Source organism: Macaca nemestrina, chromosome 20 (genome assembly GCF_043159975.1).
Source record: "Macaca nemestrina isolate mMacNem1 chromosome 20, mMacNem.hap1, whole genome shotgun sequence".
Taxonomy (NCBI): domain Eukaryota; kingdom Metazoa; phylum Chordata; class Mammalia; order Primates; family Cercopithecidae; genus Macaca; species Macaca nemestrina.
This window is the reverse complement of record NC_092144.1, coordinates 64,256,583-64,274,614: the sequence shown is the minus strand read 5'-3', so window position 1 is coordinate 64,274,614 and position 18,032 is coordinate 64,256,583. Positions and strand designations below refer to the sequence as shown.

General features: G+C 50.3%; 2 protein-coding genes across 2 annotated transcripts in view; both read left to right on the top strand.

Moving 5' to 3' along the window:
* The window catches only part of LOC105466496 (leukocyte immunoglobulin-like receptor subfamily B member 3), a 33,701-nt gene extending 17,432 nt beyond the window's left edge, over positions 1–16,269 (top strand). Inside the window, 7 exon segments of the mRNA XM_071087799.1 lie at positions 11,757–11,807; positions 13,038–13,154; positions 13,434–13,509; positions 13,589–13,626; positions 13,853–13,905; positions 14,787–14,948; positions 14,950–16,269. Coding sequence (XP_070943900.1) covers positions 11,757–11,807; positions 13,038–13,154; positions 13,434–13,509; positions 13,589–13,626; positions 13,853–13,905; positions 14,787–14,948; positions 14,950–15,171 — 719 coding nt within the window. The 3' untranslated portion in view covers positions 15,172–16,269.
* LOC105496994 (leukocyte immunoglobulin-like receptor subfamily A member 6) lies at positions 8,885–11,740 on the top strand. Its single transcript, XM_011767650.3, has 6 exons — positions 8,885–9,029; positions 9,192–9,227; positions 9,412–9,696; positions 9,843–10,145; positions 10,590–10,886; positions 11,138–11,740. The coding sequence occupies exons 1-6, from the start codon at positions 8,996–8,998 to the stop codon at positions 11,545–11,547; spliced, it is 1,365 nt and encodes a 454-aa protein (XP_011765952.2). The 5' UTR covers positions 8,885–8,995; the 3' UTR covers positions 11,548–11,740.
* Positions 16,270–18,032: the final 1,763 nt, after the last annotated feature.

The window sequence follows — 18,032 nt, the reverse complement described above, 5'->3', positions numbered from 1 at the left end:
CATTTTAACTGGAATGAGTTAGTATCATTGTAGTTTTGATTTGCGTTTCTCTAATGATCAGTGATGTTGAGCATCTTTTCATATGCCTCTTTGCCATCTGTTTCTTTTGAGAAATGGTTATTCAAATATTTGCCCATTTTTTGATTGAAATACTAGATTTCTTCATATAGAGTCTTTTGAGCTCCTTATTTCTTCTAGTTATTAGGGATTCCTTGTCAGATGGGGGTTTGCAAATATTTTCTCCCATTCCGTGGGAATGTTTGTTAATTGTATCTTTGCTCTGCAGCTTCTTAACTTGATTTGACCCCATTTGTCCGTTTTTGCTTTGGTTACCTGTACTTCTGGGGTATTGCTCAAAAAAATTTTGCCCAGACCAACATCCCGGAGATTTCTCCCAGTTTTCTTGTAGTCATTTCACAATTTGAGGTCTTAGATTTAAGTCTTGAATCTACTTTGATTTGATTTTTGTATGTGGCAAGAGATGGGTGTCTGGTTTCCTTTTTCTGAGTATGAATATTGAGTTTTCCCAGCACCATTTATTGAAGAGACTGTCTTTTGCCAGTGTATACTCTTGGCACCTTTGTTGAAATCCATATACTGTTGGTGTATGGATTTGTGTCTGGGGTCTCTGTTCCATTCCATTGACATATGTGTCTGCTTTTATGCTACTACCATGCTGTTTTGGTTACTATAGCTCTGTAGTATAATTTGAAATCAGGTAATGTTATGCCTCCAGTTTTATTATTTTTGCTTAGGATAGCTTTGATTATTCTGGGTCTTTTGTGATTCATACATTTTAGGATTGTTTTTTCTATTTGTGGGAAGAATGTCATTGGTATTTGATATGCATTGCATTTAATCTGTAGATTGCTTTGGGTACTCTGGACATTCTAACAATATTGGTTCTTCCAATCCATGAACATGGAATATTTTTCCATTTTGTGGTGTCATCTTCAATTTCTTTCATCAATGTTTTATAGTTTTCATTATAGTGATCTTTTACTTCTTTGGTTAAGTCATTTCCTAGGTATTTAATTTTACGTCTAGATATTGTAAATGAGATGAGCTTTTATTCTTTTTCAGGTTGTTGACTGTTGATATATAGAAATACTTCTGATTTCGCCGGGAGCGGTGGCTCAAGCCTGTAATCCCAGCACTTTGGGAGGCCGAGACGGGCGGATCACGAGGTCAGGAGATCGAGACCATCCTGGCTAACACGGTGAAACCCCGTCTCTACTAAAAAATACAAAAAACTAGCCGGGCGAGGTGGCGGGTGCCTGTAGTCCCAGCTACTCGGGAGGCTGAGACAGGAGAATGGCATAAACCCGGGAGGTGGAGCTTGCAGTGAGCTGAGATCCGGCCACTGCACTCCAGCCTGGGCGACAGAGTGAGACTCCGTCTCAAAAAAAAAAAAAAAGAAATACTTCTGATTTCTTTTTTTTTGATGGAGTCTCGCTCTGTTACCCAGGCTGGAGTGTAGTGGCACGATCTTGGCTCACTGCAACCTCTGCCCCCTGTGTTCAAGTGATTCTCCTGCCTCAGCCTCCCAAGTAGCTGGGATTACAGGCGCCCACCACTGTGCCTGGCTAATTTTTATATTTTTAGTAGAGACGGGGTTTCACCATCTTGGCCAGGCTGGTCTTGACCTCCTGACCTCGTGATCCACCTGCCTCAGCCTCCCAAAGTGCTGGGATTACAGGCGTGAGCCACTGTGCTTGGCTAGAAATGCTTCTGATTTCTAAATTTTGATTTTGTATCCTGCAACCTGACTGAATTTGTTTATCAGTTCTAATAGTTTTCTTGTGAAGTCTTTAGATATTTCCAAAGATAAGATCATACCATCTGCAAACAATGATAATTTGATTTCTTCCTTCCCAATTTGAATGCCCCTTATATCTTTCTCTTGTCTGATTGCTCTAGCTAGGACTTCCAGTGCTATGTTGAGTAACAGTGGTGACAGTGGGCATCTTTGTCACGTTCCAGATCTAAGAAGAAAGGCTTTCAGTTTTTCCCCATTCTGCAAAATACTAGCTGTGGGTCTGTCATATATGGCTTTTATTATGTTGAGGTATGTTTCAACTATCCCCAGTTTTTTAAGGGTTTTTATCGTAAGGGATGTTGAAATTTACTAAGTGCTTTTTCAGCATCAATTGAAAGGATCATATGGTTTTTATCCTTCATTCTGTTGTTATGATGTATTACATTAATTGATTTGCATATGTTGAATGATCCTTGCATCCCAGGGATTAAATCCCACCTGATCATGTTGAATGATGTTTCTCATATATTGTTGAATTTGGTTTGCTAGTATTTTGTTGAGGATTTTTGCATCCATATTCATCAGAGATCTTGCCTGTAGTTTTCTTGTTTTGATGTGCCTTTGTGTACTTTTAGTATTAGGGTGATATGGCCTTGTAGAATGAGTTTGGAAGTATTCCCTCCTCTATTATTCAGAATGGTTTGAGTAGCATTGATTTTATTTATTCTATAAATGTTTTGTAGAATTCAGCAGTGAAGCCATCAGGTCCCAGGCTTTTCTTTACTGGGAGACTTTTCATTACAGCTTCCATCTCATTACTTGTTATTGGTCTCTTCAGATTTCTTCCCGGTTCAATCATGGTAGGTTATGTGTGTCTAGGAATTTGTTCATTTCCTCTAGATTTTCCATGTTATTATTACTTTCTCAAATATTTGGTAGAAATCAACAGTGTACCCATTCGGGCCAGATTTCCCTATGGAAAGATTTCTGAGTGTAGGTTGAATATCTTTTTTTTTTTTTTCTTTTTTTGATGGAGTCTCCCTCTGTCACCTAGGCTAGAATTCAGTGGTGTGATCTCGGCTCACTGCAGCCTCCGCCTCCCGGGTTCAAATGGTTCTTTTGCCTCACCGTCTCGAGTAGCTGGGATTACAGGCATGCGCCACTTCGCCTGGGTAATTTTTCTATTTTTAGTAGAGGTGGGATTTCACCATGTTAGCCAGAGTGGTCTTGAATTCCTGACCTCAGGTGATCTGCCCGCCTCAGCCTCCCAAAGTGCTAGAATTAAAGGTGTGAGCCACTGCACCCAGCCAGTTGAATTTCTTTAATAAAAATAGGAAATGTTACACTATATATTTGTTCTTGAGTAAATTTTGGTAGTTTGTATACTTCAAGATATTTTCTATTAAATGTAAGTTGTAGAACATCTTAGCATAGATTTCTAGTTTTGGTTCACTAGTCCTTTTATGTCTGTAGGACTGGAAGTGGTGCTTCTTTCCAACTTGGTTTGGTAATTGTTGTGCTCTCTCTCTCAGTCTCTTACTTTACATCCTGCAGATGTTCATATGTTATAATTTCATTGACTTTTTTTGTTAATGTTCTATCAGTTTAATGTTGTGTGATTCTATAACTCATGAATATTTGTTTTTGTTTTTGTTTTTGTGGTGGAGTCTTTCTTGCCTAGGCTAGAGTGCAGTGGCATGATCTCAGCTCACTGCAACTTCCACTTCCCGGGTTCAAGTGAATCTCCTGTCTCAGCCTCCCGAGTCATTGAAAATACAGGTGTGTGCCACCATACTCAAATAATTTTTGCATTTTCAGTAGAGACAGAGTTTCACCATGTTGGCCAGGCTGGTCTCAAAGTCCTGACCTCAAATGATCCACCTGCCTCAGCCTCCCAAAGTGCTGGGATTACAGGCATGAGCCACCACACCCAGCCAAAACCCATCAATATTTAGAATGCTATTTGTTTCCAAAGTATTGCTTTTTCTCCAAATGTCTTCTTATTGTTGGCTGCTAATTTAATGGAACTTCTAATCAGGAAACGTTACCTGTAGTAACAGTTTGGATGCTTACTTTGTTGTCTAAAAATGATAGATATGGCCGGGCACATGGCTTACACCTGTAATCCCACCACTTTGGGAAGCTAAGGTGGGCGGATCATGAAGTCGGGAGATCGAGACCATCCGGGCCAACATGGTGAAACCCTGTCTCTACTAAAAATACAAAAAAATTATCTGGATGTGGTGGCGGGCGCCTGTAATCCTAGCTACTCAGGAGGCTGAGGCAGGAGAATCGCTTGAACCCAGAAGGCAGAGATTGCAGTGAGCCGAGATCGCGGCACTGTGCTCCAGCCTGGCGACAGAGCAAGACTTCGTTTCAAAAAAAACAAAAAGATAGATACTTTTGATCAATATGTTTTCATAAGTAAGTATTCCTGGCCTCACACGGTGGCTCACACCAGTAATCCCAACACTTTGGAAGGCCAAGGTGGCCAGATCCCGTGAGCCCAGGAGTTTGAGACCAGCCGGGGCAACAGCGAAACCACGTCTCTACAAAAAATACATATTAAAAAAATTTAGCTGGGCAAGGTGGCATGATCCTGTAGTCCCAGCTACTCAGGAGATGGTTGTGGGAGATCCACCTAGGCCTGGGGAGGTCGAGGCTGCAGTGAGCTGGGATACTGCCATTGTATTTCAGATGGAGCAACAGAGAGAGACCTTGTTTCAAAAATAAATATATAAAGAAATACACTTTCCCACTTTGTTGTTATATGTATATTCCAGAAATGTTTCTATACAAACTTACATAATACATAAACAATTGAAACATCATATATAAGCATCAGATTGAACATTCGTGCCATTCAACTTTCACAAATATTTTGTTCACTTAATCTATCAAAGTCTGATCAGTATTTCTTCAAATCCTCCATTGTGTCTCAGTTGAAGCTTTGTAAATTTTAAGGACATGTGGTTGGCTGAGTGAAAGTGTATAACTTTCTCTTCTTCACAGATTGTTGATTTAAAAGTATGAACTATCAACTATTTTTCTTTTCAGAGGCTGTTTGTGTTAGTATTGGTTTGCTATTGCTGCCATAACAAATTACTACATATTGAGCAGCTTCAGCAACACAAACTCGTTATCTCACAGTTCTGAATATCAGAATTCTGAACAGGTCTTTTAGGACAAAATCAAGGCCATGACGTGGCTGCATTCCTTTCTGGAGGCTCCAGAGACGCGAATCCATTTCCTTGCTCTTTCAGATTCTTAGTAGAAATGTATATACTTGTATATACACAGATTACAGATAGATCTATGCTTACTAGTTTTTCGAATGTACTGTTGATTTATTTTATTCACAGTAGCATCTCATCTTCTCCATTTGGGGTTCATTATTCCACTCCCTGATTTACATCATTAGTATGGCTTTCAGAAAGAGCCCAGATGCAAACATATCTGCAGCCTTGCAGCTCCAGCGATGCCTCGCTCTGTCTCTCTCTCTCTCTCTCTGTCTCCCTCTCCCTCTCTCTGTCTCAATATCTCTCTCTCTTTCTCTGTCTCTCCATCTCTCTCTGTCTGTCTCAATCTCTCTCTTTCTCTGTTATTATCGTGGTACCTGATAAAAGGACACTGAAAACGCCCTTCTTATTCCTCATAAGACCACCGCCTGACCTGACGATTCACAAATGTCCCGAATCTCCTTGTGTTTTAGGATTTATTCACAGCTGACTCTGAAACTTAGTCCTTTAATAATAACGAGGCCAGGTTGCAGTGAGCCAAGATCGCGCCATTGCACTCCAGGCTGGACAACAAGAGTGAAATTCCATCTCAAAAACTAATAATAAATAATAATAAATAATACTTATAATAGTAATAACTAGGCCCAGCACAGAACTCTGTCCTCACAATTAAGCCCTTGTGGTTGTTTCTCCTGTCTCTTCTGGGGCTGCTGTTTGCTTTTTTGAACTCCAGTCCCGATGAGCTTGTCATTCATTCAAGGGTCATTTACATTTTCTCTGGTAGTTTTAGGATTATTTTAAATTGATGCCTCATGTTTTTCACTTTACCATGATGGAGATATTAAATTTAGTTATCAACTGATGTTTTCTCTTCAGTTCTATAAAAATTTCAACCATTAGCTCTTCATGCATATCGTGAACTAACATCCTTCTTCCTTCTTTCTGAAACCGTGACAGACACGTTCTTTCTTCTCATTCAACTTCCTGTATATATTAATCTTTTCTATTGTTCAATTTCTGTTCTTTCCATGATACAGTATGGAAAATTTAATGAACATTTTATCCTAATGTATATATTTACTATTTCAGCTGTCTTGTCCTGGATTAAATTATGTTTTTGATTTTGTTATGTTTGCATAGTAGATATATACGGCTAGTAAATTACTTTGGGTTTTTTTTTTTTTTTGAGACACAGTTTCGCTTTTTTTTTTTTTTGAGACATAGTTTCGCTTTTTTTCTTTTTGAGACGAGTCTCGGAGTCTCGCTCTGTCGCCCAGGCTAGAGTGCAGTGGTGCAATCTCGGCTCACTGTAAGCTCTGCCTCCGGGTTCACACCATTCTCCTGCCTCAGTCTCCCAAGTAGCTGGTACTACAGGCACCCGCCACGACGCCCGGCTAATTTTTGTATTTTTAGTAGAGACGGGGTTTCACTGTGTTAGCCAGGATGGTCTCTATCTCCTGACCTTGTGATCCACCCGCCTCAGCCTCCCAAAGTGCTGGGATTACAGGTGTGAGCACGGTATGAGCACCGTGCCCGGCCGACAGTTTCACTCTTGTCCCAGCTGAAGTGCTTTGGCGTGATCTCAGCACACTGCAGCCTCCACCTCCCAGGTTCAAGAGATTCTCCTGCCTCAGCCTCCTGAATAGCTGGGATTACAGGCACTCACCACCACACCTACATAATTTTTTGTATTTTTATTAGAGTTGGGGTTTCACCATGTTAACCAGGCTGGTCTCGAACTCCTAGCCTCGAGTGATCTGCCCGCATCTGCCTCCCAAAGTGCTGGCATTACAGGCATGAGCTACCACGCCCAGACATAAATTCCTTTTTAATGGTGTTAATTTAATATAGTTTTTCAGCTTCACAATATCTACTTAATGCATTTCGACAACTTTCCTCATATGGTTGTCATTCCTGTGGGGCGGCTCTCCTCCCACGCACCTGGCCTTTCATAAAGGTTTCTCCCACGGCTGTCCAGGCATCAGCCTGATGAAGGGGATTGTTGCCGCTGCTCCTGCCCCACTCTCCCAAACTTAGCGTCAGCTCAAGACTGTGCCCGGCAGGGATGGGACCAACGCCAGCCTTACACTCACCTGTGGGGCAGACGCCCACATCTGAGCACCGTGGACTGAATCTGTTTCTCACACACAGGGGAGGGGCTGAGAGCTGAGCGTGGACTCCAGTGAGTGAGCAGAGACCCCCCAGCGCCTGTCCACACACACAGGGGAGGGGGAGCCACAGCTTCCAGCCCCACCCAGAGCCCTGACCCCTCCCTGCCTGGGAGGACCCGGGGTTCCTCTTCTGTCCCACACGGAGGTGGGAACCTCCTCCTCCCTAGTGACCCTGGGTGGTCCCAGACACCCGTGGCCACTCAGCTTTGAACTGTGTTCATTGCAGGGCACGCATCTCAAAGTGAGGAACTTTCTTTCTCTTTCTGTGCCTGTGGCTGTGGTGATCTGCATATTTCAGACATATCACAAGGAGCATTTCTTGGTATTTGGAGCCGATGTCGGCTCTTGATTGGGGGTGTCAATCATCCTCCTCGACTGTGGAACCCAACACCAGGATCCTCTCCCGTCCCACCCTCCGGTCTGAACTGGTCTGGAAATCCACCATGGCTGAGCCTCCCATGTCCTGGGCACCACTGACCCCACAGCCACTGTGATGAGTGGGGTTCATGACAACAGGCTCGGAAGTGACATTAATGTCCAAGGTCACATAAACCGTGGATGATAATCAGGAATTAAATAAAAATCAGCTCCCCTCCCCCGGAAGCAGATTACAGACCTAACAAACTGTTCTGAAAATCCTGAACATGGACGGAGGCGCCGAAGGACGACCAAGGACGCAAGGGGCACTGAGGAGGCAGGACCGACTCAGAGCCTCATTCCCGGGGGTGTGGGTGATGCTGCAACAAGGGAAAAAGGGGAAGTACAAGACAGGGACTGTTTGGTAAGAAGGAAACACACACTCCAAGGACTGTGTGTGTGTGTGTATATATATATAATATATAGTATATATATGTGTGTATATATATGTTATATATGGATGTATATTTTTATATATATATATATATATATGTGTTTTATTCTCTATATTCCCTGCATTTCTCCTTTTCAGACAGGATCTTGCTCTGTCGCCCAGGCTGGATTGCCGAGGGGTGATCACAGCTCCCTGCACCCTCCGCCTCCCAGACCCAAGTGATCCTCCCACCTCAGCCTCCCGAGTAGCAGGGACCACAGGCATGAGCCTCCATGCCCAGCTCACTTTTTTCTTTTCTGTAGAGACAGGATCACAGTATGTTGTCCAGGACTGTCTGAAGCTCCTGGCCTCAAGCCATCACCCGCCTCAGCCTCCTGAAGTGCTGGGATTCCAGGCGTGACCCACCACGGTAGACCCTGCATTTCTCCTCTGTGCTCACTGCCACACGCAGCTCAGCCTGGGCTGCACAGCCCGGTGTCAGGTGCGTCTCTGCTGACCTGGGTCTGCCTGCAGCATGGACCTGCATCTTCCCTGAAGCATCTCCAGGGCTGGAGAGACGACTGCCATGGTAAGGACCCCGCGATGCTGAGCCGATGGACGGGCTGGAGGAGGGAGGCAGACCCCATGGGGAGGCTCTGAGAGGGAAGAGGAGCCCACGGTCGCCCTCGCCTGAAAGGGGCTGACTGGGGAAGTCACCGGGTCTATTTGCTGCTGTGTCCCGGCCCTCAGTGAGATAAAGATAAATCAGGCAGACAGTGGCCCAGGGACAAGGAGACCCCATTTCTGTCTGAAATGTCTGCAGAGAGCCTGGTGCCTGCCCCCACCTCAGCCCTGGGGAAATGAGAGCCAGGCTCCGGGGGAGGGCAGTTCCCCTTCCTGTGGGCTGAGGATGAGACAATCCCATGACAAGAAGGACCCAGCCTCCGAGCGAGCGGCCACACCCTGTGTGTGTCTCTGTCCTGCCAGCACCGAGGGTTCATCCATCTGCAGAGCCGGGCCACTGGGAGGAGACGCCATGACCCCCACCCTCACAGCCCTGCTCTGCCTCGGTGAGATTTCAAGATGGGGAGGGGGAGATCCGAGTCTTGAAGGGACCCCACCCCACACACAAGCCCTGGTCCATCAGGAGACCTCAAAAGCTCGGGAGGCACCAGGGTGAGGAGGGTCTGCTCAGGCTTCAGGGGCAAATCTCACAGGGAACTCTCTTCCAGGGCTGAGTCTGGACACCAGGACCCACGTGCAGGCAGGTGAGTCTGTCCCTAGCTGTCCCAGGTCCCTCCTCCTCACTGGGGACAGGGGCCACACATGGGCAGCTGGGGGAGGAGACCGCAGTTCTGGGTGACTGATGGCGATGACGGGGGTCCTGGGACTGGGAGCTGGGATCTGAGGGCTGAGGGACATCTTGGGATGCAGCCTCTGATTTCCTTCCAGGGCCCCTCCGCAAACCCGCCCTCTGGGCTGAGCCAGGCTCTGTGATCATCTGGGGGAGCCCCGTGACCATCTGGTGTCGGGGGACCCTGGAGGCCCAGGAGTACCGTCTGGATAAAGAGGGAAGCACAGCACCCTGGAACACACAGAAACCACTGGAGCCCAAGAACAAGGCCAGATTCTCCATCCCATCCATGACAGAGCACCATGCAGGGAGATTTCACTGTTACTATCTCAGCCCTGAAGGCTGGTCAGAGCGCAGTGACCCCCTGGAGCTGGTGGTGACAGGTGAGAGGACACTCAGGGGTCCCAGCCCCAGGCTCTGTCCTCAGGAAGGGGGTCGGCGCTCAGGGGCATCTCCCTCTCACAGCCCAGCCCTGGGGATGCTGCAGGAGGTGGGAGCCCATTAAACACGGTGCCTCCTTCTCTCCTAGGATTCTACAACAAACCCACGCTCTCAGCCCTGCCCAGCCCTGTGGTGGCCTCAGGAGGGAACGTGACCCTCCAATGTGGCTCACCGAAGGGATATCACCATTTTGTTCTGATTGAGGAAGGAGAACACAGGCTCCCCCGGACCCTGGACTCACAGCAGCTCCACAGTGGGCAGTTCCAGGCCCTGTTCCCCGTGGGCCCCGTGACCCCCAGCCACAGGTGGACGTTCAGATGCTATTACTATTATAGGAACACCCCCCAGGTGTGGTCCCACCCCAGTGACCCCCTGGAGATTCTAGCCTCAGGTGAGGGACCACGGCCTTCTCTAATCCACTTTCGGGGCAGCTGACAGGCTGTGGGGAGTCTGGCTGGTGACTGACTCTGGAAAGGACCCAGAGTGATGTGTGGATGGACGGGCTGCAGGCGTGAGGGAGACCCCATGGGGAGGCTCTGACATGGGAGGAGGCGGCCTCGGCCACCCTCACCTGGAAGGGGAGAACTCCGGAAGGCACCGGTGTGTTTGCTGTGAGGTCCCGGCTCTCAGGGAGAGGAGGAAGGATCAGGCACAGGGGCCAGGGCTAGGGATACCCCACTCCTCGGAAATGACTCCAAGGCAGCCCTTGGTGAGAAGGAGGCCCTGGGGTCAGAGACTCAGAGTGAGAGACAGTGAGACCTGCAGGGCCAGGACGGGAGAAGGAAGGGGCGTGGGAGGAAGCAGCCCTCTGAGTCCCGGCTCCTCTTTCCTCCAGGCGTGTCTAGGAAGCCCTCCCTCCTGACCCTGCAGAGCCCTGTCGTGGCCCCTGGAGAGACCCTGACCCTGCAGTGTGGCTCTAACGTCGGCTACGACAGTTTCGCTCTGTACAAGGAGGGGGAACGTGACTTCCTCCAGCGCCCTGGTCAGCAGCACCAGGCTGGGCTCTCCCAGGCCAACTTCACCCTGGGCCCTGTGAGGGGCTCCCACGGGGGCCAGTACAGATGCTACGGTGCACACAACCTCTCCTCCGAGTGGTCGGCCCCCAGTGACCCCCTGGACATCCTGATCTCAAGTGAGGAGCCCAGCGGGTTCAGTCAGGGACCCAGGCTCTGCACAGGCCCTGCTGGGGGAGCCAAGGTGGTGATGGCTGGGATGAGGGGCGGGGGTCCCAAGGGAGGAAGAGACAGAGACAGGGGATGGGTGGGGAGGGGGAGACTCAGAGAAAACAAAGACAGAGAAACTAAGTGTCCTAGGGAGAGGCCTGGGGAGGTGTCAGCTCAGAACAAGGTGGGGCAGCCCCTCACCCATCCTTCTTCTCTCCAGGACAGGTCTATGACACGGTCTCCCTCTCGGTGCAGCCGGGCCCCACGGTGGCCTCAGGAGAGAACGTGACCCTGCTGTGTCAGTCATGGCGACAGTTCCACACTTTCCTTCTGACCAAGGAGGGGGCAGCCCATCCCCCGCTGCGTCTGAGATCAAAGTACCGAGCTCATAAGTACCAGGCTGAATTCCCCATGGGTCCTGTGACGTCAGCCCATGGGGGGACCTACAGGTGCTACGGCTCAGACAGCTACAGCCCCCACCTGCTGTCTCTCCCCAGTGACCCCCTGGAGCTCATGGTCTCAGGTGAGGGCCCTGACCCTGTCCTCTCTGAGCTCAAAGGCTCAGTTCCGGCCCAGCCTCCAGGAGATCTCAGCTGGGATGGAGTGAGGGAGGCTGTGAGGGAGGCTTAGCCAGAGGGGACGCAGCCCTCAGAGGGGAGAGGCCAACAGAGCTTCTCCTAGGCATGGCCACCCGTTCTCCTTGCCTGGCATGCAGAAGGTACCAGGTGGGCAGAGGAATGGTTCCCGGGGATCCACTGGGCGGATGAGGAGAGTGGGAGTGGAAGGGTGCACTCCATGGACGGCCCCAGCCCCTCACCCACCTCCTGTGCTCCTTGCAGGACCCTCAGGGGGCTCCAGCCCCACACCCACAGGGCCACGCTCCACCCCTGGTGAGTCACTGAGGCCTCTTGGGGAGTGCGGCCTCCCCCAGGGCAGTCTGAGTCTCCCGAAGGATCCTATTACCCTCCCCTCTAGGACAGGCTTGTGTCCCAGGGACTCTGAGGCTGGGCTGGTGAGGAGGGTGGGGTTCAAGGCAGAGGGAGGTGTTGGTGCCCAGCTTGGGGGAGGAGCCAGGCTGATATAGGGGAGCAGGGCAGCCCCAGCTCTCACCTCTCGGTCCTGATCCAGGAGGCCTTGAACACCAGCCCCTCAACCCCTCAGGGTCAAGCCCCCAGAGTGGTGAGTGGGGGCTCTGAGAGGAGGGTGGGCGGGGTCCTGGGGAGGCAGAGGTGGGTTCTGTCCTAGGTTCAGGCGCCTCTGGAGATGGTGACGTGGACAGGCCCCTCCGCTGCCTGGGCCTCAGTTTCTCCAGGTGTAAAGGAAAGAAGCCTGCGGGGCCGGGCACGGTGGCTCAAGCCTGTAATCCCAGCACTTTGGGAGGCCGAGGCGGGTAGATCACAAGGTCAGGAGATCGAGACTATCCTGGCTAACACGGTGAAACCCCGTCTCTACTAAAAATACAAAAAACTAGCCGGGCGTGGTGGCGGGCGCCTGTAGTCCCAGCTACTTGGGAGGCTGAGGCGGGAGAATGGCGTGAACCCGGGAGGCGGAGCTTGCAGGGAGCTGAGATCGCGCCACTGCACTCCAGCCTGGGAGCACAGCGAGACTCCGTCTCAAAAAAAAAAAAAAAAAAAAAAAGAAAGAAGCCTGCGGGTGGGAACGTTCCTTTCAGCTCTGACTCCCAGCTGTGGCCTCCTGGGAGAGGAGGCCTCCCAGGGAAACCTCCCAGACCTGATTCCACAGGGGCTTGTCCTGTCCCACCTGCAGCAGTGACGGTGACCTGGGGCAGGGGAGGGGAGCAGGGCTGTGGTTCAGGACGGTCAGGCTCTTTCCCTGCAGCTCCAAGGCTCAGCTCTGGTGCAGGGAACAAGGGCTGCGGGTCAGACTCCCGGGTTCCCTTCCCAGCTCTGCCGCTTCCTGGCTGGGGGTCCTGGGGCAGGCGATTCCCCTCTCTGAGCCTCAGTTTGTGCATCTGTGAAATGGGTTGTGGGGGCGGCAATTCCATGTTGCACAACTGCTTGTAAGGGTTGGAGGTCTTGAAGGAAAGACCTGGCACGCGCCTGCACACAGTAGGTGCTCACATCAATGACGTCATTCCCACTCCTGTTATCATGCTCAAGGTCTGGGAAGATACCTGGAGGCTTTGATTGGGGTCTTGGTGGCCTTCGTCCTGCTGCTCTTCCTCCTCCTCTTCCTCGTCCTCCGACGTCAGCGTCAGAGCAAACACAAGAAATCGGGTGAGTAGGGAAGTGGGGACCCCATGGGCCGACGGAGGGTGCACCAGCCAGAGGGAACTCAAACTCACCGGGGTGTCAGTTTAGAAAACCAGTTCCAGGGAAACGTAATGTCAGCACGCATTTACAAACTTCAGTATTCATGGAGTTTTTTCTATCTCATAAAATATTTGAAACATCTATGCAGGAATATTTTTAGTTTTCCTTCTTCCCCTCAAGTTGCATGTGTAGAATGGGGGTTCTAATGTTCCCAGGGCTGAGACTCTGTCCATCTTCACCCAGACCAGAGAAAGACTGATTTCCAGCGTCCTGCAGGGGCTGCGGAGCCACAGCCCAAGGACAGGGGCCTGCTGAGGAGGTAATTCTGCCTGAAGACCCCAGACTCCCACCCACCACAGCCCATATACTGCCCCTCACACTCCCGTGTCCTCCCCCAGGTCCAGCACAGCTGCTGACGTCCAGGAAGAAAATCTCTGTAAGAGAAAGAAGGGACAAATGGGGGTGCTGGGAAGACCCAAAATTTCAGTAGCAACAGGGAGGGGCTGGGAAGGGTCTGGGGCTCCGTGGAAGATGGTCTCGCCCCCCACTGTGGGACCTCCCTGGATCTCAGTGGCCCTAGTGGGAGCTGGGCAGGGGCCAGCAGGACTGAGAGCTCTCAGGGATCCTTCCCAGGAGACGAAGCCCTTGCTCTGCCCCAGCAGATGCTGCCGTGAAGGACACACAGCCTGAGGACAGGGTGGAGCTGGACAGTCAGGTGAGACCCCGCCCCTGTCCCGGGCACCAAAGGCCTCCTGGTGCCAGATCTAATCCTGCAGGACTTCTCTGTCCTCTTCCCCTGGCTCTCAGCATCGTCACGGTGGACCCCTCCTTGTCCAGCACGCTGCCTCCCGCCTGCTGTGACCTCACTCTCTCCTGCTGTCCTGGGACCTCGCGGGCCTCCTCCCGGGTCCCCTTCCCGCTCCTCCTCCTCTGTTTGGCCGTCTGGTGGTTAGAGCGCTCCCCAGGCCTCAGGAGGATGAGGAATAGATGAACCACCCCGGTCCCCTGGGCTCCCTTCATTCATTCATCCAGCGAGTGTTCCCAGGGAGCTCACTGTGGATCAGGCTCCCTGTGGGAGCTGCAGACACAGCAGGGAGCAGAGCCGCCCCCGCCTCCTGAGCTCACCTCGTGGTGGGAGACAAAATGCAAATAAATGCAGTGTCCAGGAGTGCAACGTGCTGTAAGAAACATAAACCAGGGAAAGGGCAGAGAGTGTGGGGCAGTGGGGCCAGTCTGAATGTAAGGGGAGGGCTGTCTGCTCAGCTGTCATCTGAGAAGCCTGGACGGAGGGGGCCACAGGATCCTCTAATGGACGAGCCCCTGCAGGCAGAAGAAACAGCCATGCAAAGGCCCCGAGGCAGCAGCGAGCTCTTGCAGGAAGGCCGTGTGAGGCTGCAGCCAAATGGGCAAGGTCAGAGTGAGGAGGAGAGGCCAGAACCACAGGGAGGGAGCGGCCAGACCCTCCACGGCCTTAGGGCGTCCCTGAGATTCCATCAGGAAAGGGATGTAACCAGATCACCCTGGGAACAGTGAGGAAAATTGACTCCAGGGGGTCAGGGGGACTCAAGGACACCCCCCACCAGTGTCTTTCTCCAGCAGAGGCCACACGATGAAGACCCCCAGGCAGTGACGTACGCCCGGGTGAAACACTCCAGACCTAGGAGAGAAATGGCCTCCCCTCCCTCCCCACTGTCCGAGGAATTCCTGGACACAAAGGACACACAGGCGGAAGAGGACAGGCAGAGGGACACTCAGGCTGGTCCTTTCCTCTCCAGGCCCCCAGCCCTCCTCCACCCCCATCACGCTCCTTCCCTCTCACTCTCCCCCACTGCAGGCTGCTGCATCTGAAGACCCCCAGGATGTGACCTACGCCCAGCTGCAGAGCTTGACCCTCAGACGGGAGGCAACTGAGCCTCCTCCATCCCAGGAAGGGGAACCTCCAGCTGAGCCCAGCGTCTACGCCACCCTGGCCATCCACTAGCCCGGAGGGCACCCAGACTCCACACTCAGCAGGAGACTCGGGACTGCTGAAGGCACGGGAGCTGCCCCCAGTGGACACCAGTGAACCCCAGTCGGCCTGGACCCCTAACACAGACCACGAGGAGACGCTGGGAACTTGTGGGACTCACCTGACTCAAAGATGACTAATATAGGCCGGGCGCGGTGGCTCACGCCTGTAATCCCAGCACTTTGGGAGGCCGAGGCGGGCGGATCACAAGGTCAGGAGATCGAGACCATCCTGGCTAACACGGTGAAACCCCGTCTCTACTAAAAATACAAAAAAAATTAGCCGGGCACGGTGACGGGTGCCTCTAGTACAGCTACTCGGGAGGCTGAGGCAGGAGAATGGCGTGAACCTGGGAGGTGGAGCTTTCAGTGAGCCGAAATTGCGCCACTGCGCTCCAGCCTGGGGCACAGAGCGAGACTCCGTCTCAAAAAAAAAAAAAAAAAAAAAAAAAGATGACTAATATCGTCGCATTTTGGAAATAAAGCAACAGACTTCTCAATAATTAATGAGTTAATAAGAAAAAAAAAAAACCGACGTAAAGGCCAGGTGTGGTACTCGGGAAGCTGAGTCGGGAGGATTCCTTGAACACAAGAGGTTCAGGCTGCCGAGGCTGCAGTGAGCTATGACTGTGCCACTGCACTCCAGCCTGTGTGACAGAGGGAGACCAAAAAAAAGAGTGAGTGAATGTTTTAAATTCAATGATAATGTCAATATTACACATCGAACTTACGAAATGGGAAAATTAAGAAGCATAGCCAGGTGCAGTGGCTCACGTCTGTAATCCCAATACTTTGGGAGGGTAAGTGGGGAGGATGGCTCGAGCTCGGGAGTTCGAGTCAGTCTGAACAGCATAGTGAGACCCCATCTCTACAAAAAATAAAACTAGTCCGGCATGGCGGCACACACCTGTAGTGCCAGCTACTTGAGAGGCTGAGGCGGGAGAATCACTTTGGGCACAGGAAGTCGAGGCTGCAGTGAGCCAAGATGGTACCTCAGCACTTCAGCCTGAGCAACAGTGAGACCCTGTCTCAAAAAAAATAAACCAAAACAATTAAAAGGCCAGTGAAATTACCTGTTGATTAGTGTTTGCATAATACATTTTTCATCCGTCTGCTTTTTTAATGTGATAAAATATAAACAACAGGCCGGGCGCGGTGGCTCACACCTGTAATCCCAGCACTTTGGGAGGCCGAGGCGGGTAGATCACAAGGTCAGGAGTTCAAGACTAGTCTGGCCAAGATGGTGAAACCCCGTCCCTACTAAAAATACAAAAATTAGCCGGGTGTGGTGGCGGGCACCTGTAATCCCAGCTACTCAGGATGCTGAGGCAGAGAATTGCTTGAACCCGGGAGGCAGAGGCTGTAGTGAGCCAAGATCACACCACTGCACTCCAGCCTGGGCAACAAGAGCGAAACTCCATCTCAAAAAAAAAATCCAATCTTGTAATCTCTTTTAGATCACTTATATTTAATGTAATCACTGATGGCATTACAATCATGTGTCACTGAATGACAGGGATATGTTCTGAGAATCCATCATTAAAAAATTTTGGCTGGGCATGATGGCTCACTCCTGTAATCCCAGAACTTTGGGAGGCCAAGATGGGTGGATCACCAGAGGTCAGGAGGTCGAGACCAGCCTGCTCAACATGGTGAAACCCTGTCTCTACTAAAAATACAAAAATTAGCCAGGCATCGTGGTGCGCACCTGTAATCCCAGCTACTTGGGAAGCTGAGGCAGGAGAACCTGGGAGGCGGAGGTTGCAGTGAGCCAAAATCGTGCCATTTCACTCCAGCCTGGGAGACAGAGTGAGACTCCATCTCAAAAAAAAAAAAAAAAATTCACTATTGTGTGAACATCATAGAGTGTACTTACAATTACACAAACTTACGTGGTATAACCTACTACATACATAGGCTGTACCATCACATACGCAATGTGTAGCGGATCGAAACATCGTTCTGCAGCACCTGATTGTGCTCAGGCTTGCCTTTTTGTTTGTCTCCTCTGTTTTTTGTTGTTTCCCCTTTGCTGCCTACTCTTGGTTTTTTAGAAATATTTTTAGTTTTGGCTGGGCGCGGTAGCTCAAGCCTGTAATCCCAGCACTTTGGGAGGCTGAGACGGGCGGATCACGAGGTCAGGAGATCGAGACCATCCTGGATAACCCGGTGAAACCCTGTCTCTACTAAAAAGTACAAAAAACTAGCTGGGCGAGGTGGCGGGTGCCTGTGGTCCCAGCTACACAGGAGGCTGAGGCAGGAGAATGGCGTAAACTCGGGAGGCGGAGCTTGCAGTGAGCTGAGATCTGGCCACTGCACTCCAGGCTGGGCTGAGTAAGACTCCGTCTCAAAAAAAAAAAAAAAAAAAAAAGAAATATTTTTAGTTTTGATTTGTTAAAAACTCACGATTCCTGAACTTTTCTATTGAATATTTTTGGACCATGGTTGGCCACCAGGTTACTGAAAACATAGAAAGAAAATTACAGATAAAGGGAGACTACTGTATTACAGTTTTTTAAAAATATATTTTAAAATTGTTTGTAGAGATGGGGTCTCACTATGTTGCCCAAACTGGCCTTGAACTCCTGGGTTCAAGAGCCTCCCATCTCCACCTCCCAAAGTGTTGGGATTACAGGCATGAGCCACTGTGCCCAGCTTAAGAGTTTTTAATTGACAAATAATAATTGTACATATTTATAGGGTACAGAATATTTGATTTTATCTACTAGTGTATGTGTGGTTTTTTTCTTTTCTTTTTTTTTTTTTTTGAGATGGAGTTTCACTCTTGTTGCCCAGGCAGGAGTGCAATGGTGCAATCTCGGCTCACTGCAGTCT